This window comes from Oryzias latipes (assembly GCF_053564925.1).
Source record: "Oryzias latipes strain Hd-rR chromosome 1 unlocalized genomic scaffold, Olatipes_Hd-rR_3.1 chr1_Y".
NCBI lineage: Eukaryota > Metazoa > Chordata > Actinopteri > Beloniformes > Adrianichthyidae > Oryzias > Oryzias latipes.
The window spans coordinates 9,303,034-9,327,578 of record NW_027616335.1 but is presented as its reverse complement, the minus strand read 5'-3'; the positions used below and the strand labels follow the sequence as shown (position 1 = coordinate 9,327,578).

General features: G+C 38.1%; 1 protein-coding gene across 1 annotated transcript; it reads right to left on the bottom strand.

Moving 5' to 3' along the window:
* Window positions 1-488: 488 nt before the first annotated feature.
* On the bottom strand, window positions 489-23,769 carry LOC101156062 (SPARC (osteonectin), cwcv and kazal like domains proteoglycan 3). Its single transcript, XM_023956816.2, has 11 exons — window positions 23,619-23,769; window positions 23,351-23,473; window positions 11,879-11,918; window positions 10,642-10,750; window positions 9,348-9,456; window positions 8,509-8,617; window positions 8,197-8,310; window positions 7,900-8,121; window positions 4,600-4,662; window positions 4,369-4,506; window positions 489-2,674 (listed from the first exon to the last, which is right to left on the bottom strand). The coding sequence occupies exons 2-11, from the start codon at window positions 23,471-23,473 to the stop codon at window positions 2,511-2,513; spliced, it is 1,191 nt and encodes a 396-aa protein (XP_023812584.2). The 5' UTR covers window positions 23,619-23,769; the 3' UTR covers window positions 489-2,510.
* Between the last annotated feature and the right edge of the window lie 776 nt (window positions 23,770-24,545).

Genomic DNA, 24,545 nt, shown 5'->3' with positions numbered 1-24,545 from the left:
TAAAATAACCAGATTTCCCAATGCCAGAAGTGCTTCCTGAGACGTTTCCCATTAGCTCTGTCCCTCTGTTTCCCCGTATGCAGGCAGTTATCTTTTTATTGTTCTTTTAAAGAGTTTCAAATAGCAGTCTCATTCCCAGCGTTAAAAGTTGAGCTCCAAAGATGGTATCTGTCCTCATTTTGCAGGTCAGCACATTACAGCTGAAAGGAAAGTGTGTGAAAATGAACATTCATTATTTACTGAAGTCACTTTCTCTTTTGGGTTCTTTATCCAAAACATAGAGACACCTTTTTATACTGTACAAAATGTTGTTTGCAAAGCAAATATAAAATATAACTACATAGTTTCAACATTTAGTAATTAGAAATGTCAAATTATCTTATTTAATTTACAAAACCACTAAAATTTGTATTTTTATGAATAAAGTCACACATACAACCTCAACAAAATAAAAAGTATCTTAACAAAATAAACCCACAATAAAGACATATTGGACAATATAGCTTTATTTCAGCAAAACATACATACACTGTAAAAAATGCATCTGTATCATAACCTAGATCTATCAGAGCTGTGATGTGTGATTTGTTGAGAGTGGCTACAGTGTCTGAGGTCTTCAAAAATGATTTGCATGTCATCACTCTCGCTTATCACGCCATGACAGAAACACCTTTCATTCTATAAAATGAAGCTGGATTTCAGTGGGAGAAGCATTGATGAAGGGCATGAAAAAAAATGGATGGCACTTCTCAAGCTATTAAAGGAAAAGTTAACAGAAATTCAAAATGGAGCCAAATTACTGAATCGTTTGGTGAAAAATTGATCCCAGGTTTTCTTAACAATACCCACATATTGGCTAAAAGTTGAACCTTTGCCTCTGATTTGAACAAAAAATGTTTTTTTTTGAGCAGATCAGGTACAAACTAAGCTTTTGAAACACAGTGAAAGCAAAAAATGTATTAGGATCACCCTTTTTTTGTCATATAAGCTGTCTAAACCAAAGCTTCCCCTAGCCAGTGTATAATATATATTCGTATATATATAAAACATTTTCATATCCAGCAGAGTCTAAGTGTTTATACGCCCTAACTGCTAAGCATCGATGTGCTTCTCTACATTCTAGTAATCCTATATTACAAATTAAAACATCTAATGAATGGCCGAGTAAACACCTTTACAAGAGAGACCCCAAACAAAAAAAAACCCACACTCAAGTCCAAATAGGATTAAGAGTAAAGCTACTCTTATCCGGTATAAAGACAAGTTTAAGTCAGTCCAGTAAGCATGCTTGTTCCTCCATCACCACCAGCTGTCTTTACCAGTGAAAGGCACACCTAGCCTTTTAATCCCTACTCTGTATCTTCAGCAGGTCTGCATGGCTCTGCGGTTTACTCATTGTGCAAGATATTTGTCCTCCTATGCTGTGTGCTAAAATCTCATCACGTGCGAAAATGCAAACACATTTTCTGCTGAGCTCCAATGAGCTTTTCTTTACGGATCGACAACCTGTTGGAGTGTATTTTATCTGTACAGACCTGAGGGGAATTTTTCTCCTTTTTTTTTTTTTTTTAAATTCACAACAACAACTTCAAGTTCTTGTATATTTTGAGTTCCTCAAAAGTTCAGCTTCTGTAAACCGAAATAACATCACAGAGTGGACAAGCTAAGACAAATCTGTTTTTTTCTTCTTTTACTATGGATTCATTCAGAGACAGATTACAAAAATAGATAATACCCAAACCCCACCCACACACCACAAGCAGTGATTTCTCCTTGTCTTACGGATCCTTTGTGAGGATAAAAACATCTGACGTGTCGGTTCTGGCCCTTATCTAACTTGAGTTTTCTTTTCTTCTTTTTTTTGTCTTTGTTTTTCCGATGTCTAACTTTTATCTTGTTTTTTTTTTCTTTTCTTTTCTTTTTTTCTTAACATGGTTACAGTCACAGAAATCAAGATCAAAAGAAACCTCAAGAGTGCAATATTCTCCTATCTACATCATCAACATCCCACCTATACATAGGAACATCTGATAAGGACAACAGTGTAAGAGGAGGAGAGGAGCAAGATGGAGGACTGAAGGAGGGGAAAATCTCTTTAACGTTGTGCCTTAGGCTTCAACACACTCAGCCATTAGAGTGCTGCACAAAGATGGGGGACACTGAAAGACATGGACTATCAGCTGAAGGAAAAAAGGTCTGCACCTGTAATCAAATCCAAAGTGATGGACTGATTGTCAACCAGTTCTTATTTTCTCTGGTTTGGCTGACTTACATTTGAACAAGTGCCATTAACTGTCCATATTCTCTACATAAATAGGAATAGAAATGATTTTTTTTCCTGGAATATAGCTTATTTTTTTCTTAACTGATGAAAAAATACACAGACAGTAGTCCAAAGGCTGTTAGAACAATGAAAGATTTGAGTCACCTAGAAACGTGCAATTTGACCAAACGTTTTTACAAACTTTCTTTTTTTGTAAGTATGTTTTTTTTGTTATCTTTAAAAAAATTTATGACAAGTACTCATCATTGCCATCATCATCATCCCCATCATCATCCTCATCATCTTCATCATCCATACCAGCTTGATCAGTGAGGACAAACGAGTCTTCGTCGTCGTCGCTGAACAGCGAGTCGCCGCTGCCGAGATCCCCAGAAGACTCTAAAGTGACACCTGGAAGCAACAAAACAAAAAAAAATGAAGAAAACACTGGGAGCGTCGCAATTTATGAGCGCGAACAGCAGGAGGCTCTTTTTTTCATCGGAAGAGCCGTGTCTGTCCTCGGGTCTGAACAACAGGATGCTGATGGTTATCTAAGCTAAGCACAAACACCTGAAACAAAGTCTGCTCTGTCTTTTTTTTTTCTGCTGAAGGCGTTTGTTTTTTGTTTTTCATGTCCTTCACACCCTTAGCCTCCCCTCCTGTTTCAAACATGTAGAAACCTATATAGGCTGTTGGAAAAAAAAATGCATAGCATTACAAATGAAGCATGAGAACCTCCTTGTTTTCTTTTTTTTGTTTTTTTTAGCAGTAAATCCTTTAGTTCGTGTTCTGTGTCAGGGGATGATGGGTAAATCCATTTTTTTTTTTGTTAAAGTTTCTCTAAGACTATATATGAATTCTTCCTGAACCCTAAAAGACAGTAGTGTGGGACTATGCAGTCCTGGATTTTAACATCATTTGTACACAATCTTACTACTTTTTTTTCTTAAAGGCAAATATGTCACCCATTTCCTAAAGTAAAAGCCTACAAAGACTATGAATTCACTGTATTCTTATGAAAACTTGGAAAATGTAAGAAAATGACATATAAATGATTTTTTTCTATTGAAAAATGGTTTCAATGCAATGATTTAAGGTCTATATTAGCCAATCTAGTAAGCACACTGGTTTTTCGCAGAGATTCTGGGAAAGTTCCAGGGCAGTGGATTTTGGAATTTTATATTTGGACATCCCAACAAAATGGCAATTTCCATATTTCAGCTGTCTGCAACCATATGCAGTTCTTACCTTGTTCCATTGTGGCTCTCTGGCTTTATAGAAAATGCTAATTATTTGAATTGATAAGTACTGCGTTGTTTTTGTTTATTAAGTAATTGATTTAGGTTAAGTTAGGTTTTTGAATTTTACAAAAGATTCACATATTTCAGAATAGATCATTTCACAAACACATATAGAAAACAGATGATAGCACACTAAAATAGACTTGTCACAATGAAAAATGTTGACTTGTTTACATTTTTACTTCAAGACAATTATTTTTGAGGAAGAATTTCAGTTTGAAATGAATGTGTATTTAGCAATGAAAGGTAAAAGAAACTTGGTTTGTATTTTTGGTATTTTTTTTCTAACTTAATTATTTTAAATATTGAAAGCAATAGTTTATAAATAAGTTGCATAATGGTCACAAAAGCAGAAATATGGTGTTGTATTTTCTATAAAATGAAATGTGGCTTTGTGGCTCACTCTCCGTTTTGGTTATGAGAAACTGTACAATTTACTTTTTAAGTGTTGAGGGTTGCAGACCCCTGCCCTATATCGTGCACTAAATAGTGAGTAGTGAGGGAATTTGGACACACTCTAAGTATATAATGAGTTCATATGAATAGGGGACTTTTAATGACATTCAAAAAATTCTTAAACATAATTACGCTTTAGGTTTAAAAAAAAAAATTGTGAGTCTTCAGATCGGTTTGGCTGAAAAGTGTGCTTTTATTTTGAAACTGTTTGATTTCATGTCGTGTTAAAAGTGCTTCTGTTCCCTGTGAAGCAGCTCCCTCCTCCAAACACTTCAATCAGCAAATCTGACTGCATCCATTCAATTTCAGAAACCCGACACCCGCTACCGCCTTTAGTGTTTTGCCTACCGCAGTCTGCAGGACTGTGGGTGCGTGAGCCCGCGACTTCGTTGCCATAGCGATCGACACACCAGCACTGGCCGCTACTGCTGTGACACTGGTGAGACCTGTAGTAACCTTCCTCATCGCAGGATGGCATGTACTGGCCTACAGAGTCAGCCAAAACACACAGGAGCACACAATGACCAGGAGCAGCAGCTATGTTTGTGAATGCTTGTTGTGATTCTGCGCACGTCTTACCAAGTAACTTCTTCCCAGCTTGCTTTTTGTTCATACTAGACAGCTCTGCTTTACACGGAGAATCTAAATGGGAGAGACAAAAAAGAAGAATGCGGTGTGAAAATTTAAAGGCATCTGTCTGTCTTTGAATGCTTTTTATATTTTTTTTGTAGTATTTTCCGTCGTCTTGCTTCCTTTACTTGCACAAATGAATCTGATGACTCATCTGCCAAAATATTTTCTTTCTTTGAAAAATCTAAAATCAGATTTTAATCCTTGATCCCATATAATAGTAGTTCTTTTTTCTTCTTCAAAGCACTGAGGTGCATAAAGAAAACTGCCTTTCTGATTGATTAGGTGACTTGATTCTTTTATGTGTGTGCAGAAAGTTGAACACATTTTTTATGCTTAAAACAAAGCAAAACATGAAGACAAACTCAAGTGTTTTACCAGCTGGTTCTCAACTTTAAGGTGCAAAGTCGTTTTAATAAAAAAAAAGCCTTTATTTTTCTTTTTTTCCTTTGATAAATTCTAGTAACATGTTTTATGCAGAAGGCTAAAATATGATGTGTTGCAGGAATCAGGTAGATTGCAAAGCTGTAGCATTGCCACACAAATATAGGATTGTCATTTCGCTGTTGGGGAAAAAAAAACAGTAAATACTTTCCAAATTATCCACCAATATTAATGGTCCAGTATGTCATTAAGTTTCCAGGTGAGCACATTATAATAGTTTGATTTGTATTTGGTTTTGGATTATGTTTTTGTGGACTACAAATATGGCGGCCAAGAGACTTCCTGCTGGTGACTTCCGGTCACTCAGGTGTGTGGCTGATGACAGCTAATGACAGCAGAAAAGAGAGAAAGATGGAGCCAAGCAGGAGGAAGGGGAAACAAACTGGCTGGGGTGATGTTTGACTGCCGCTTGAAGGATGGATTAAAGCAACGGATGGTTCTATGGATTAAAAAAGCTGAGGAATATACCGGAACTTTCTGCCACACTTCCTAAGGTCTTCCTTCAACAGAAAGTCTCACGATTTCCATCACAGCTGATCCGGTAAGAAGTCGTTGACCATCAGAAGGCGGACGGAGCATCACAGGCCCCACTATCTTTGAGACTGCTTTGTCCAGAGGGACAAAAGACGCCAAAGAAACTTTAGAAACTTTAAAGTACTGTGTAAATAAGAAAAAGACTGGGTGTAGTTGGGTGGTGGTTTCTTCTAAAGGTGAAGTTGTAAGTATATGTGTATATTTCAATATACCACCATTACCTGGGAAACCTCATTGTGTTGGAGTTGTTTTGAATAAATGGAGAAAAGGAATCAAGCACATTCAGTTAAAGAAGTAGATCCCTGATTCATTTTTTTGTAAATACTCTCATTTAATGCTGAGTGTTACAAAGCGATAAAAGGTTCATGCTAAATAGGGTCATTTAGGTGGTGAAAATCAAGTATAGATGAGTCTAAACTTAACCTTTAGTAGTCATGGTTATTTTCTACGCTTTTTTTTCAAGAGGACCCGGCTGGAAATTCCCTCATATCACTAGAAAAAAAAATTTCTTTTAAACGGCGCCCCTGACAGTTATGGATTTTCCCGTTCTAATAAGCTTAAATAAAAGTTTTTTTGTTTTTTACAATTCTGAACACTTCTTGGTTTGCGTCGTATAATTTCTGCTTCCGACTGATGATGTCAAGGAACCATTTTGCCCATTTTTTTTCTTATTACTTTGAAATGTTCTCATATAATTTACCTTTACGGCAGTTTTTGGTGGTAATCTTTTTAGTACAACCCCAGCTTCTTTTTTTAATAGATAATTTTCATGACTTTATACAATAACTCCACACTGAACCTAAAACTTTACCAAGAAATATCTAATTCTGTTGGTAAGTTTTGTCATTTTTTTATAGCAAAAATCCCAAATAGATATGAAAACTTTATGTTGTATAACAACAATCTCACATGTAGAGAAAAATGTATAAATCCAAAAACAATAAAGCAAAGACAAGGTCAAATAAATGTGAAAAATTTCTTTGCGTGGAGCTCCATTCAAAGTGCCGGGAATTTATTCCAAGGTGAGTCACCTCTTGTTTTGTTTATTTTAAATCAAAAATGTCAAAGCCACAAACTTTTTGAAACCTTTACCTTAAATGTTGAATGAAAACTATACTAATGTGGGAGTCATTTCTATGTCATTGTAAACCACCAATGTGATTGGCAAACGGACTGGTGAGTGCAGAGACTGCTAAGGGTTAAAGAGCTGTTCTTCCGATGTCTTCGTTCCTGATCCCATCCATCCTTGCCACTATCAAAGAAAATCTCAACATCTTCAGCTCTGCTTCCCGTGTCTTTCATGGACCCACTGTCTCTAAATCAACAACATGGCTGCTCTCACCTTGTACACCTTTCCTTTCGTTGCTGACACTTTATTTTTATTACACATGACATCTGACACCTTCCTCCACCCATTGCCCTCACCTCTTTACCCTGCTCTCTCTTGCTGTGGATTGTCGAGCCTTAAGTACAGACAGTTCCCCACCTTCTTCCCCTCTGCGCCCTGTAGCCTTGAGTCATTCTCATTTACACACAGATTCTCTGTCTTGCTGCATCCATCCATCTATCCATTTTCTATGCCTGATTATTCCCATACGGGGTCACAGAGGTAGCTGAAGCCTACCCAGCTTCTGTCGGGCGAGGGCAGGGTACAGCCTGGACAGTTTGCAAGTCCACCACCGGCCTACGCCGAGACAGACAGCCACACACTCCTCTAAGGCATGATTTAGAGTCGCCAATCTGTTAAGCATGGTTTTGGACAGTGGGAGGAAGCCAAAGTGACTAAAGAAAACCCACGAACGCTGGGGTAAAAGATGCAAACTCCCCACAGAACATCACGATCCACGGAGATTCCTGTCTAAATGTATCTGTCAGTCTCGTCATCATCACAGCATACAAAAAGAAGCTCAAAGTTGATCCTTGGTGTACCCCACCTCCACCTTGAACTCATCCGTCACACCTCCATTACAGCTCTCAAACGTGTTCTGCATAACTCCAATGAACTTCTCCACCACTCCAGACCTTCTCATACAAAAACAGCTCTTCTTTTTGTCATCTGCAACAGACATTCTCTAGACGCACAAAAACATAATGCAGCCGCTCCTGACCTCTGTTCTTCAGAAAATTCCTCAAAGCAAATACTGCATCTTAATTCTTTTTTTGGCATTCAGGTGTCCGTATCTTACATTTACTTAAAACCATGATTCCATCTGCTCTACAAAACAAGAGTTTGTGCTTGAAGAGAAGCGTGTTCAGATGTAGTACCAGTACCTGTGTATCTCTGGAAGCCTGTGCACCACTCGGAGCTGGTTATGACTTTGTCGGGGTGAGTGTCACATGACCTAAAGAAAGCATCAGAGCATGGCTCGTTCCTGTCCAAATAGAGGCTTCTGATTTCTGACTGGTCCAGCTGCAGGTCGAAGTTGGTGTCCAGCCGGGAGAACATCCAACCCAGGGGGTCTTTGCAAATAGGTGACGCTCCGACTTCAAACTCTGAGGGAAAGCGCGTAAGGTGAGATATGTTTGTTGGTGAAGTGGATGTGGTGGGAAATGGGGATTGTGACTCACTGCTTTTCTCTGGCTTTTGGATCTTGACTCTCTTGTGGTTGCCATTCTCATGCAGCACTCGGAACCAGTCCCTGAGGCGACTCACCACCTCTTTTAGCTCCGACTCACTGCACACTGAGAAACAATAACAAATATTTGTACTCACAAAGGGCTGCTGCCTCCTCTCTTTTGAGCTTATTCAAATTAAGTCTAAAAACGATATTTTAACATTTCAGAAAGCCTAAACTCTGGAGAAATTGTTAATAAGCAGATATGATTTGCCCTCCAAGCCATCCCTGCTTAGCCTGTACTGATTGATGTCTAAGTGCGTACCTTTCTTTTCTACAGAACTCTTTTCAGGCTGAGAGGTGCAGGGACACATGCCAGCACACTTCACAGTAATCTTCTTTCCTGAGATGCATGCCTGGTAGTCGAGCTTACACTGATCGAGAGCAACAGAGACAGATGGAACAAAAACAAAAAAACAGGAAGTAAGATCAGCATGTGTCAGAAGAAAACAACAAAAAATGAGTCACTTAAAGGCAGGAAAGGATTCCTTCACCTCCAAAGCACATGAGATGCTTTGTTTTGAACATATTTCCTGGATTAACAGTTTTCTTCAAGAAATCTCTTTGGTCTTAAATTAGATACATTTTTTGTGTATGTCAGCACTGTGTAAGTACAAGGTTCACATAAAAAGGTTAATCATAAAATGCATCTCAAAGTAAAGCAATCTGATTTTCTTAATATTCAGAAAATGAATAAGGACACTATTTTCTGTTTGCTGTCACATTTCTCCCTGTCCTGCAACCATCTCAAGTTACATCAACCCCACAGCCCTCAATCTGTTGATAGAACAATCCTTAGAACATCCTTAAAAAAAAAGCCAGCTTAAAAAACAAACAAAAACAATCTAGTAAAATGAAACACACATTTCATTTTAAAAACATCAAAATCAAATCAGCTCCCAGATTATGTAGGACCCAAAATGTTCCTCCAGAGACTTGCCTTTAAACCTTTATCTAATGTGCCTGCAGTTGCTTGTGTTTGCATGACATAAGAGCAAGTTCGGCTCAGGTCGAACAGAAAATCTCACCATCCTGTACTTACAGAGGGTAGTCTACCTGTCCTGGACTGATATAAGCTCACTGCATGTCTGCTTGTGAAGGTACCTTTGTGGAGTAAGTGTGGCCATCACTTCCACAGACGGGCGAGGGATGAACCACGGGGCACGGTTTGCATTTAGACCCTGGACTCTGGTACAAACTGGCATCTTTGAAACTGAAATGAGAATCACATCACAAAAAAAAGGAAACCATCAAATGTGTACTTAATTACAATGCCTTGTTGGAAAAGACAAGCATGTTTTATCTGCAATGTAATCTAATACGCTTACATCAATTTCAGAAAGAAGAAAAGGATTTAGGATTTATTTGTGATTATTATTGTTTTACTTTTTTGTGTTGTGGGAATTGTGTTAGAATGAAAAACGAGGTCAGTGTGGTGTTACTGTCCTGTGTCCAGTCTGAGGCGTTGGAGACAGAAACACACACAGACATACAAAGCCCATTCATTTCACTTGGCAGGACTTTGCATTCGCCATTGTAAGTTAGTGCCAGTGCCTGGGTAACTGGACCAGGCCATATTGTCCCAAAGCAGTCATAAGAGCGCCAGGAAAACAGAAAACCAGACAAAAAAAGATACATTTGTTCATATTTGAGTGTTTAAAAAAGTGTTTTGGTTTTCTATTAATCACCAACTCCAATGAAAATCATGTTTTTAACATGTTATTGTGGCATTATTCTGATCTTAAAGGACATATTCAAAGGACAGAAAATAAAAATTGGATTTCTGAGTATTTCTTTATTAAAATAATTGTGAATCAGGAGCAGACAGAAAACTAGATCCATGTTTGTCTTTGTTTTCTTCGTCTGAGCGGGCATTTTAAAAACTCCTGGGTAGCTCCAATATGGCTCACCATTTTTGTTTCACCGTGATGTTAGGTTGAGGTTGTGAGGGCTGTAAACTTAAAGGAGAGCGTGTCAACAGATGGATGACGGGAAATGAGGCTTACTTCGCGCAACAGTTCTGCCCACAACTTATAGAGAATTTTTTAATGAAGTCCTGTCATTCTGCATGTACTAGAAAATGACACACTTGTTTAAAATTTGGCTAAAAACTGCATCATTCATCATAATTAAAAGACCATGGGGAATTCTTTTATAACAGATAAAAAGATGAATGGAGTGGACAGTACCTTTACAAGCAACATCCTGCTGTAGAATATTTTTTTAATTTTCCCTATTTCATTATATTTTAAATCAAAAGTCAAAGTAACTTTCCTTTTTTTCTTGGTTTTTTTATGTTGCACTTATGGTTTTTATGTTGAAATATATTTCAGTAGTGGTTTTCTTCTGCATCAAACTGCACTAGAGTGTATCTGTGTGTTTCCAGGTGCGTTCTTACCTAACTCTCCTCTGGCTCACACAAGTGGCAGTCTTATAATCCTCAGCCACACAGACCTTATGCCGGCCGCATTTGATCTTTGCACAGGGGTCTTTGGCAGGATCAAGACCTAAATATAGAGGATGTTGATAAAAAAATAATCATTGGATGCCTATCTATAACAGCACAACCCTTAATTTGATAAAAAATGTATTCATAAAATAATGCTTTTTTTTCAGATGAGTGTTTGATCCTTTAAATAAATGATGTAATCCTAATTTTGAAGTTTTAGGCAACATGTAAAGACAATACCGCTCGATGTTTACTCACTAACAATGGGTTGCTTGCTCAGAGCCATAAAACTGCTAAAAAAAACAGGAACTGGACTTGGAACTTGGAACTGGTTTTAGAGGCTACTTTTGATCAGCCTGCACTGAGTCCTCATGTGTGCTCCAGCAGAGATCCTCAAACTGACCCAGAGTCAGATCTCTGTGAGAATCATATGAAACCATTGAGGCTGAGATTTGTTTTTTAATCTGAAACAGATGGCATGATCTTTTTTTCGGTTTTTATAATCAAAGTTTTGATGATCTCATGTTGGTTTTTAGCAAGACACCTATGAAGAGGATCAAAAGCCCTCGACTGTTCTCGGAACAGTTGCTGAATGACCTCTGCTCTAAAGAACCTTACTGTAATCTCTGAGCAGCTTTAGGAGATTATCCTGCCTCCATCCTCCAACGTGCAGCATAATGCTTTTGTTTCCCTCATGTCCAGTCGAGTGTGTTTGTCTGAGTTTGTGTATGTGTGCGTGAGCTTGGAAATACAGTGAGAAGTGAGAGGATGTGTCCACGTCCTAAAGGACTCAGATGAAAGTTAGAGATTATATTTTCTGATGGACGCAATGAAGAATTAGTTTATTGATTGATATGAAATTCTGATTATATCCAGATTATGTCAACAAAATGATCATAAATTCAACTACTTTAGTTCCTACTTAGTTTTACATCCATCAAATAGGTTTGGGTTACTAACAATTAACAATGATGTTGTTTAGCATTATCTGAGTCTTCACTTATGGTTAGACTGACGTCTTTTTTTTTTTTATTTGTGTTACCACTGATTCATCCTTACCTAAAATTGATATAAAAATGACATAAAAAATGAATATTGACCATCTTTTAAACTAACTTTTAAATATTGCTGTCCATTGCATACTCAGTTTGATCACATGACTTTGCTTTCTTTCATTTACACCCACCTTGATCGAAAGGCTTAGAAGGAGTCCACGTCCCAGGCTCCTGCAAAACCATGCAAATAATGTTTTTCAGATAGCACTTCAAATATATTACAATAGAAAGGCTACAAAGCAATATTAAGGAAGCCATACAAACCTCAACTTCCTTTGATAGAAAGCATAACAAAGATAGAGAGTTGGAGATTAGCTCTAATTTATTCACCACAAACAATGTTTTCAGGTTTTAAAAAAAATGAAAGTATAGACTTTTTAAACTGTTTAGTCTATATGTGTACCGGTAGAGCAATAAAATGAACCTTAAAGACATGCAGGGTCAACAACCATTCCAACAATTTAGTGCAGTAGCAACAATTAAATGGGAACAATCAAACTCCAGATAATTCTAATTGACCCTCCTTTAATCCAATATTTACCTGTCTAGATACAGAAAAAAGCTGTTTTACATAAATACTTTAAGTACAATCTCAGAAAGGTATACTGCGTGTACTGCAGCTGCATATACAAAGCCAAAAGGAAAATAATGTGCAAAAGAAAAATACTAGGTATCCTCTAACTGCTTTAATCTTAGTATTTATTTTGTAATTTTCTAATGACAGATGATACCAAAGTGTATTAGATAGATCTAAAAAAATACATTTTTAGCAAAAACTGAACTTTGAGAAAACAATTTTTTTATTTACTTTACAACAGATTGATGTGCTTTTTTTCTCACATATGGCTGTGTATTAGGCTTGATTTGTCCTTTGGTTTTAGAGATCTGATGTACTTTTGATGTACTTGTAATCTTTGATTAAACTTATATGAATTCAAGGGTATTTTAGAAACTAATATAGGCAGGCCTTTTTGTACATCAAAAGCTTATTCAAAATGTACGCACCAGAAAAGAGCTAGGGAAATACGTGTCTGAGGTTTTGAAATAGCCCATAAAATGTAGACTTCAATGTAACAGAAATGTTTTTCCCTTAACTAAGCTTTGCACACAAAAAATCTCACAAATGAACATAAATAAATAAAATTTTCTTAATTATGCTTTTGAAACTACCAACATTTTTTGCTTCAATTTTGTTAAATGCACAATAACAAAGAACAAAAGTTTACTAAGACTATAAAAAGCAATATTCAACTATGTTGTAAGCTGTGTAAGACCAAAATGGTGACCTTCTGTAAAAAAGAAGCTGATTACTTTTGAGCACAAAAGTGAACTCTGCCCCACACAGCAGGACAGGAAGTGTGCTGCTAGCTGCCCTGCTGGGTGGTATAGTGGATTTATGATAGGGGTGTGTGGGCGTATCAAAGTCAAGTCAAAAGTCAGCTTTATTTTCAAATATGCTGCATACACATGACATACAGCACAGATGAAATTTCTTTCCTCTCACCCCACAGTGCAAGCAGCTTATAAAATAATAAAACAAAATGATCGATTATGAACAATAATAATAAGAAGAATAACAGCAATCTAAATAGTGCAAAAGAGCAATGAGATGGTTAAAGTGACAACATTGCTAAGAACAGTAAGTAGATGAGTTGGTGATGGCAGTCTTTGGTGAAGATGTATCAATAGTATCAATGCCAAGGTTAAGTATTGTTACTGGCATGATGAGATCGATGCTTTCTAAACTTTTGGCACAGTTTTTCTTCAATATGCACTGTCACTGTCGTGTTGTGTGTTGCCAGATTGGGCAAAAAACAGCCCAGTTTGAGTAAATGCCCAGTCAATTTGTGTGGGAAGTTGCCGGATTCAGCAACATTGTCCGCCTCTCTCGCTGCTGCTCACACTTTGCCCCACCATTTGCACCAATGGCAGGATTTTGTGTTGTGTTGTTTATATTTCTTACACTGTTGCTTTTGTTTACTTTTTCACTAGTGACTTTGATATTTTATTACTGCCTTTATTTATGGTTAAATAAATGTTTGTGATGCTGTTATACTTACATTTTTGCCTTTTTTTTATTCTGCACTAGTTACTGTTTTCTTAATATTATGGTAGTAATCTATTATTACTATAAGTGTTCAAAATGTAATGTATGTTCAGTTCAGATTGTTGTAATTATTTAACTAACATTTTTGTTTGCTGAAAGTCTCTACCAAGTGTTCTATATATATTTAATTACCAAAAATTGTGCACTTCCGAAATTATTATAACATTTCAAGAAAAAAGTATTGCTGTTGGTATTGTTATTGGTGATACTGGCCCTGTAATTATTTGGAATAGAATCGATACCCAAATCCTCAGTATCGCCCACACCTAATTTATGAAGTTACCTTTATACCTGCAGTTTGGTGCTGTCAGTTTCAGAGCAACCAAATAAAGATTTTAAACAAAAACAGTCTTTTTAAAAAGAAAATACAAATGAATAAAATTATTTATTTTAATTTGGATAGCAAAAATATAGATCAGTGTGTTTGCTTGTTGTTGCACTAGCAATGCAAGAAAAGGGCAACTATATAGGAGTATTGACTTTCAATGAAGGACAGAGGTTACAGGATTTTAAGGTTTATATTGTTATTAGACAGAACCCTCCATCTTTCAGTGTTAAAAATGAGTTGGCAGAATTTAAGTTAAAGTGATAGGCAGGATGTGAGTTTGTTTCCCCACTTTTAGCCAAAAAAGTCTCTATGAAGGAGAAAGTACTGATACAAAACAGGAAAAACCTGCTCTCAAGCATTCAAATGACCCCATTGACCCTGAATTTCTTCATTTTATTTTTTCATTCATTTATTCATCTTTTTCCGTTTTGTCCCTTTCGGGGTCACGGGGTTGCCGGGGCCTATCCCGGCCACTTGTGGGCGAAGGCAGGGGACACCCTGGACAGGTTGCCAGTCTGTCGCAGTTATTTTATTTTTGCTCTTCTTATTTATCATTGGAAATGCAAAAAAATAAAGTTCATCTCTGATCATGTTCCCAGTGGTCTTTTTTTTTTTTAGCCAAAATTAAAAAAAATGTCATTTTCTAGGGCAGTTTCTGCAGCGGTGGTTTAATAGAAATTCACCTCTGAGTTGCGACTGGGACCGTTGGCCAATAGTAACCCCACCCCCACTTCTCATCATCCTTTTATTACATTCTCTCCTGCTAGCTTACAGCCACTCACAATGCCAAACTAACATTAGCGGTGCAACAAAAATGGCAAGGAATATTGGAGCTTTCCAACTCATGCATGCCAACTCAGACAATGAAAAACGACATGTCCATGGATTTAGTTGTCTACAAGTGGACGTCACACAATGCAGCGAAGCAGGGAGCCAGTGGCTTGCCATTGAAGGATTTCTACAAGCTTTTTCAAACAGCATTCTTTCATCTGCTCCTAATTCACAACTATTTGGATAAATAAATACTGAGAAATGCAATTTTGAGCGTAATGTTCTTTATATATGTCCTCCATCATGATAAAAATGCTACAAGAACATGTTCAAAACACCAAAAATGCATTTTTTTTTATCAGAGTGGGTATTTAGAATGTTCAAAAAATGCTAAGACAATCAGAAGATTCAGATCAGTGAACTTGTAATCTAGAAAAGAACTGCTGGTTGTAGCTTGTAAATGTGACTCTGTGGGCTAAACTAAGTATGCACAGAGGTGAGTGATTCGCTGGCTTTCAATAGAGGGACATGTCGAAGAAACTCTTGGGTGTAGGCTAATGCCAGAGTAAAAGGAGCTTAACAAATAGTGAGCTGTTGTTGACCTTAGTGTGAGTTCAGAGATTTCCCTCTTTGGATTCCTCCTTCATCTATGGGAATCTTGTCAAAACTAAAAATGCACCGTGTTGTCTCTGATTCTGTCTCATTGCTATAACCTTTTCTTCTAATCTCACCGTTTTCTCATGTTTTCTTTATTATTCACAACCAGCCTCTCCCACATGGCCACATGCCACAAGTATTTTATGTCTTAATATTCACATTACAGAAAGTTTTCGGGGGATTTACCTTGATATCAAATGATTATATCACATTTATTTACAAATTAAATTGAATTCAAATGGAAAGGTAAATATTTCAGTTTCTATTTTTTATGTTATATTAATGTATAATTGTTTATCTGTTCATAGGTGGGTAAAACATTTTAAAACCTACATTTGTAGGTATTAATTTCTGATCACAAAGTTTCAGAAACCTTTGAATAATTAAAAAAAATCTTTTACATTTGTGAGAAAATTAATTCAGAGATTAAGTAAGTTTTAGTATTGTAACATTTTTGCACACCTATTTAAGTGTTTGTTTATGTGCTAGCAAAGCACGTTCTGCAATCCATTTGTCATTTTTGGAAATAACCACGCAGAATATAATAACTGCATCAGAACTTATCTACACAATAGGTGTAAATACTACTCTCTTAAAATGTGAACAAATACATCAAGTGATGCACAAAAACAGAATAAGAAAATGGCTATATCGAAGAAAAACAACAAAAGAAAAGTTGTTATTTGTTCTGCTAAACAGCATCCTGCTTGAACAAAAGCACATTGTACTTAATCTCACATGATTGCTGGCAATTTCACAGTTTCTTCTATTGACAACACACGAAATGATTGCACAAAGCTCAATTATGAACATGCAGTGTGTTTGTTGACAACCAAGAGAATGGGACAAATAAGACAAAATGGCAGAAGCTTAACTAATTTCATTTTACTTCGCTAAAATAGATTTAAAAAAAAGATGGCATTCAATAAGAAAAACAAAAAAGAAATCTGCCCAGAAAATTGTTTTAACCAAGAATTATTATAAAAAAATTCTAGTCACTAATACATGCTCAAACTAAGATTTTGCTATTGAAAAACTTTCTTGATAAGATTGTTTTTCTTAAAAAAAACAAGGGTATTTTACTTCCTTAAGATTCAGTTTTTGCAATGTGTGAAGATGAAAAACCCTAAAGACAAAAAACTTCTTTGATACATTGTGGAATAACAAACTGAAACGAAAAGCACATCTTCAAACATTACCTGAATGCTAAAGCTATACTTGAAACCAACCAAAACTCAACAAAAGACTAGAAAAAAATCTCTAAATCCCTGATCTTCACACTAAAAGTTGAAAATACAACCATTCCTATCATTTTAGTTTATACATGTATTTGCATTTATGTACAAATCCTATGGCTGTCATGAAATGTTATTTAGGCCTTTTCTGTCTTATCTTCTTGTGCACACTGCATGCAAAGTTATTAGTCGAATTGCATTCCTTCAAATCCGTGTAACCCTTGTGCTATCTTAGATGACCCCACCCTTACTTTGACGTGTTCTCCCTACCATGACAAAGGTGGATAAAGGTGGAAAGATTTCATGTAATCCATGGACACCAGTGAAGATCACAAATCATTGAAGAAAAAAGGTTCAGCGCACTGTCTTGTGGGTCTAGATGACCCAACTCCCAATGGTAAAGTGCCTAGGATACCACAAGGGTTAATGGTTTGATTTGAAATGGTTTATTTCAAGCAATCAAATAGGAATAATACACAAAAACAATAGTCATCCGTTATGCATTCATACAATAACTAATCAAACTTAGAATAATTAGACATAAAATTAAATATTGCTTGAAAGGGAGTGGAAGGTAGCGAATTTATATAATCCCACCCCTGTTCTACTGTAACCATTTTATTACATGATTTATCAATATCCGGTTCCTAGCTTTTATCAGACAGAATTAAGAATCTTGAAATATCAATAAAGCACATGACAAAGATGAATTACTTAAATTATTTTGTAAAAAATAACTTTTAGAAATCAACATGGCAATGAAGTATCCAAAATATAAGCAGATTATGTTACTTATAAAAGTCATTGATATGATTAAAAAATAATACTATATCAGTAAAATAGATATAAATTGAAAAAAGGCTGACTGCAGGCTCAACCCTAAGACTGCAGCCTATACCTGTACCTCTCCTCCACACGGCTGGGGGCTGACATGAGGTGATGCCATTAGGGATGCTGGACTAGTGTTACCATCTGCTGCATCTGGACTTCCCCTCATCCTGTCCCTACAAACCTTTAGAGCCTTTTTTTAAGAAATTAAGGATGGGTTAAGGATGAGTAATAAAGTGTTTCATTTCAATTGAATGGTCGCACGGGTTTGCCTCATTTGATTTTGTATGTTTTAATCTTTCATCATTTTAACACTCAGTGAACAAACCCATGCTGTTTGCTACAAGATTCTTTTTATTTTTAAAGAGCATGACAGAAACCATCAAACTGTCTCCATAGGAATCGCTTTCTTTCTTTCTTGTAATTAGCTAAAAAAAAATGACAAAAGTCTTGTTTAATCACAGCTTTAACAATTTTTCTTTCCTGTTTTTGGATTGCCTTTTTGCATCTTCACAGGAATCTCTTCAAATCCCTGATCAAATTGTTTTTTGTATCGAGCTTGGACCAAAATCTAAAAGAAAAAGCTATGATGACATAATAATCTGTCTGTTAGTCTCTTTTAGCACAGCTGGCTGAGCAATGACAACATTGCATTATGGGGGCCAGGCCCTCAAAACAACAAAATTGCCTGTAGATTGATCTCTTCATGCCCTTTATTTCTAAAATCCTAGAAAGAGTTGTAGTTAAGCAGCTTTACTGCCACCTACAGGACAACAGCCACTTTGAAGCCTTTCAGTCGGGGTTTAGACCTCACCACAGTACGGAAACTGCACTAGTTAGAGTCTCTAATGACTTGTTATTGGCCTCAGAAAAGGGACTACTTTCTATTCTGGTCCTGTTGGACCTCAGTGCAGCCTTTGACACTATCGACCACGGTATTTTACTCCATAGATTAGAGCAGGACATAGGGATCAGAGGATCTGCTCTCCAGTGGTTTAAATCCTATCTGTCCGATAGGTATCAGTTCGTTAATGTAAATGGCCATTCCTCTCAGTGCACTTGAGTCAACTATGGAGTCCCACAGGGCTCAGTCTTGGGACCGATCCTGTTTACGCTTTATATGCTACCCCTAGGAAACATAATCAGGAAACACAGCATTAATTTTCCTTGTTATGCCGACGATACGCAGTTGTATTTATCCATGAAGCCTGACCAGAATGACCAGATAGAGAAACTGAACGCCTGCATCAGAAACATCAAGACCTGGATGACAATTAATTACCTCCTCTTGAACCCAGAAAAAACTGAGGTCATTATACTTGGTCCTAAAAACCTCAGAGATACTCTGTCTGCTCAGATAGTCTCCCTGGATGGCATAAGTATAGCCCCCAATTCCACAGTTAGAAACCTTGGGGTTTTACTTGACCAGGAGTTATCATTTAAGGCTCACATATCTCAGGCGTGCAGAACTGCCTTTTTTCACCTGCGGAATATTGCTAAGATCAGAAATATACTTTCTAAGAGTGATGCTGAAAAACTCTTCCATGCATTTGTTACGTCGAGGCTGGATTACTGTAACTCCTTGTTAGCAGCGTGTCCTAAGAGTTCCTTAAGAAGTCTCCAGCTTGTTCAGAACGCAGCAGCTAGATTGTTAGCTGGAACTAGCAGAAGAGATCACATCACTCCTGTGTTAGTTTCGCTCCATTGGCTCCCAGTTGATTCCAGAATCAAGTTCAAGATCCTCCTGTTAACCTATAAGGCCTTACATGGAATGGCCCCGTCCTATATTAAGGACCTCATAGTCCCTTACCATCCAATGAGAACACTTCGCTCGCAAAATGCAGGACTGCTTGTGGTTCCTAGAATTAGTAAAAGTACGGTTGGAGGTAGAGCGTTTAGTCACCAAGCCCTGTCTTATGGAATAAACTCCCAGCTCATGTAAGAGAGGCCGACTCAGTTTCTACATTCAAAGTTAGACTTAAAACATTCCTCTTTGGACAGGCTTATTGTCAGACTAGTTAGTATTCAGAGATTATTTAACTTAATGTTAATTTGTTTAAATTAAACTTAATAACTATTTCTTTTAAAAGGCTGCTAGAAGTTGAAGCTGGGGTAACTATGGTGCACTGGGGTTCTGTCCTCTTTCCTTTTTTACTTCTACCCTTCCTCTCCTCTATTCTTGATCATAATTTATCATTTAGTTCTCCATGCCTCTGTCTGGTACAGTGCGATTCATGTATTGTCCCTCTTTTCCTCTCCCCTCCTGGGGAGTGGGAGTGCTTCCAGATTCCAGTTGGTTCATCCGTGCTCCAGTTCCTGACCGAGTACCTCATCTCTGCTCCTGCTCCTACACCTGGCTGTGGTTCCTGTCTCCGGCTCGACTCGCGCCTTTGACTGTCCCCACAACCACGGCTGGATGAAGCTCGTCTGCTGGACTTTTATATATGTAGTTGTAGATTTAGATAAGTTAATTCTTCTCTAAGAGTTCTGGTAAATCGCCTGTCCGTCCTGGGGGAGGATCCCTCCTTCATGTGGGCACCCCTGAGGTTTCTTCGTTTTTTCCGGAATCTGGTTTTTTTGGGAGTTTTTCCTTACCGCGAAGGGGGGTCTAAGGGCAGGGATGCCAGTATAGCTTAGTCAGTTTGTTAGTTCATTTTAGTATTTTCCTATTGAACTCTTTGTATTCATGATCCTTTTGAATTCATGTTTTACTTCGAAGCCCATCGAGACGACTGTTGTTGTGATTTTGGGCTATACAAATAAAATTGAATTGAATTGAATTGAAGTCAACAAATTAAAACAAACACAGAAGTGTTCACAAATACTGAATTACATACATTTCTTATAGCAAAACATCAAAAATTAGATCATGTCATCGACTAAATACCTAAATCTTTATCAGATATTAGAAACGTGTTGATTTTGTTTTTGTTTTAACAGTAAAAAATGAATTTACCAGCCCTGTACAAGATGTTTCTGTCCATTTTCTCACCTTGACTTTGGGATCTACTGTTGCAAATTGCTCCCATAAGACTTCTCCAACTCTCCCTGCCATTTTCTTCAAACTCCAACAGTAGGAATACATGTATGCTTTTACTGTCCTGACTCGGCTCGTCTTGCTCCAGCTTGTCACATGCGTGCTCTCCCAAACACGCACAAACTCACATTTAGGTGCTTTGAAGTGGAAAAGGCCTCAAGCTCAGTACCTTTCCTACATCATTTACACTCCAGGACACAAACAACACAGGACAGATGCACAAACCTAAAACACACACACAAGAAGGGAGTGTGGGATGGAAAAGGTATTATCTGCCCTAAAGATGCATGTCTACATAATACATGATTTTGCTCTTGCGCTATACCGTGCAATCAAGAGCCGGTTATCGCACGTTATTCATCATCCTTTTTCACCCATTCTTGCAATTATTTTCCGCAGTAGCTTATCTTTGCACTCTGGCGCTCCTGCAGATTATCTAGGGTCAGGCAGGAAGGGAAAAATGTTTAAAAACGGAGATGGTACTGGTAAAAAGAAGCAGCCTCAGGACTCTTCAGCCATTCTTTAAAGGAACTCCAGTAATTCAGCAGCAACGATTCTATCTAGTGCACTTAGCATGAGGCCCACTTACAGCTTTTAGTGGAAGATGAAAGGAACAGTGCATCCTCTGCACTTAACACGGAAATTAACTTGGATTTACAATGGCACAAAATGTCTGGAAGGATGACTATGAATTGAAATCTTACACATTAGTCATTTCTTTGATAACAATTACAGATTTTATCCCAAACAAAGGCTGCTGTGATTATTTTCTGAAAGGATACTGCTGAAATTAAGGGTAAATGTGAACGGAAGCTGCTTATTAAAGAGAACAAACGTGTTTTTTGTTTTTTGTTTTTCCTGAAAGAATTACAATCTATACATGCAAATTGGATAAATCCCATAATGCAATGATAAATCAATTTTTGGCCAGAAATATAAAGCTGCTATTAGTTAATGAAATGTTTTTTTTTCTTAAAAATAGCAACACTTTAAACCCTTTTGTGAGTGTTGATAGGTTGTGCTGCATGTTGGGTGTCATTCTGGTGAAGCTGTGCTCATCGACCCACAAGCTCAGCCTCTATGGAATGTGGTAGTGTTGTGGCACAGTGTGGATGCATGTGGTCCATTATATACAGATCTATCCATCAGACTGACATCACTCTACAATGGAGCTCAAGCAAGAGCAGAGTAGCATCACCAAACCCATGTTCTCATCTATGCAGTGCAGTTATTTTCTGTATGAATAGTGTTGAATGCTACAGAAGAGCTAAGGACATGACTTAAAAATACAAGGGCTTAACTTAATGGGCCACAGGACAAAGAATAGCATGTCAACCTATCAGCTGTTAACAGACTGTGTGTCATAGCAGCTCAGGAAGTGAGATCTACTTTTATAGCTCACAAGCTGAGATGCATCCTCTGACCTGACATGCTTCATTGTGACAGACAGAAAACGGCCCACAAGACTGTCCTACATGTAATAGAAGAATATCCACCATGTTTTTTTTTTAAGATTTCAAGCTCAGTTCCCTGCAAAAAACATGAATGAATATAACACTTCAGAATAAGAGCGTGTTTCTTTAAGGACCAGGTATTTTGTAATATTACCAGACCACATATTTAGCAAAAAAAAGGTTGTTTGTGTTTAATTCAAACACAAATATGCACATGCAAAAAGGCTGACTTTTGTAAGTGCATGTGTGAGTGCAAGTTCAAGCCTGCATCCACCTATTCTAGTGCTATAGAGCAATTTACCCAACAGCTAGGGGCAAGATTTTGCAAAAGACAGAACCAAAGGGATGCGAAGGAGTTTCCACACTTCTTTTGTCAACAAAATACAGGTGTTGTGTCAAAGCACCTTTAAGAACCTTAAAGCATGAAGCCCATCCCATGAAAGGAGCAGCAATTTCCTATACTATCATTGGAAAATCTATGGTCCATATGAAAGCAACTGTAGGACCTTCAGCAAGATCACAAAGTCAGACCATGGGCTGTAAAGAGCTAGCAGCTGCATGATGGTGGCCCCTAATATGCTTGGTTAGAGGTAGCAACATAATCAGCCACCACTTCACATTAAATGGTTGTTACACTGATAGAATCAAGGGAAAAACATTCCAGGTAATCAGGAAAACAGCTTTTTTTGGATGTTCCTTTAATACGTCCATGGGGATCAGAAAGTCTCTGCAGTGGGATTTGCTCTCATTTTTTAGATCTCCTTTCCATGTTGAATCCTTTTAATGTTCAGGTGCAAAAGACCTATTTATTCTGAATGAATCTTTCCAGCTTTTGCAGCTGATCATCCTTCACCAGCTGGTGTGGCCTGACTGTCAACAATTACTGGGCCTTTGTAAGGATGCCTCACATGTGCCACTGAGGCCTTTCATAGACGAAACCAACAAAACTCATGCAATGTATTATTAGTAGTTAATTTACAGCCTCAGTGAAGCGACTGGAGAGCGAGTGACAACCAACAACAACGGACCTCGTGACGCGTCGCCTGGCTGCCATTGACACGAGGAGCGCATGATCTCAAACCAACCAGGGTGGCTGTGTGACGGAGGGAGCGGAGTGGGAGGGGTTCTAGAGGGGGGAAGGGGGGGGGGGTATCCGTGGGGGTGATAATCCAGAAACAATACTTACATCTCTGAATTTATCCCACCTTCCGGTGAGCCACTTATCGTCCAAAAAATTCCCGCTGTCGGATCGGGCAGAGGCGCGTCCGAAGGCGACGGCGCACACGCACAGCAAGGCGACTCTCAGCATCTGCGGACACACAACAACGGAGACACGCGCACAGAGGACATCGGATCATCAGGCTGCAATAAAAATAAATAAATAAACAACACAAACGCTCCATCGTCGAATGGCTGGGAATAGAAGGGGACAGAGGCGCATCTCCAGCCCTCACCTTGTCGCATCCGCTGCTCCTCAGACTGCGCTCGCTGCCGTTTATCTGTCACCAGCGTTAGCAGCTCTCTCCTGCCTGCCTCCCCCCCGACTCTCCGCACCGGCTGTCTGTGCTCAGCAGAGAGCGCGAACGCGCATGGCACCGTGCGCGGGCTCGTCGTGACAATTTATTTATATATTTACCAACCACCCCTCCCTCCCTGTCAACCCTCAATAAGAGCAGAAAGTGCTGTTCACTATGGGGCGCCGAATGTAAAAATTAACCTCATGATATAGCACGAACAGCTAATTATATATATATATATATATATATATATATATATATATATATATATATATATATATATATATATATATATATATATATATATATATATATATATATATATATAGTGCTCAGTGAATGTCTCAGGCAATGGAGAGCAGAGGATACAGTGCTGGAGGACAGATCCTCATGGGAGGACAAACCCCTGCATGGGATGTACCACCGGACCATAACGGAAGTGGCTGATATCAAGAAATCCTACCAATGGCTAGAAAGGGCTGGCCTACAGGACAGCACTGAGGCACTCATCCTTGCAGCTCAGGAACAAGCCCTGAGCACCAGAGCAATAGAGGCTCAGATCTACCACACCAGACAAGACCCAAGGTGTAGGCTGTGCAAAGAGGCGCCTGAAACAATCCAGCACATAACTGCAGGGTGTAAGATGCTGGCAGGTAAAGCATACATGGAGCGCCACAATCAAGTGGCTGGAATAATATACAGGAACATGTGTGCAGAGTATGGACTGGAAACCCCAAGGTCAAAATGGGAAACACCCCCGAAGGTGGTAGAGAATGAAAGGGCCAAAATCCTGTGGGACTTCCAGATTCAGACTGATAGGATGGTAATGGCGAACCAACCAGACATTGTAGTGGTGGATAAAGA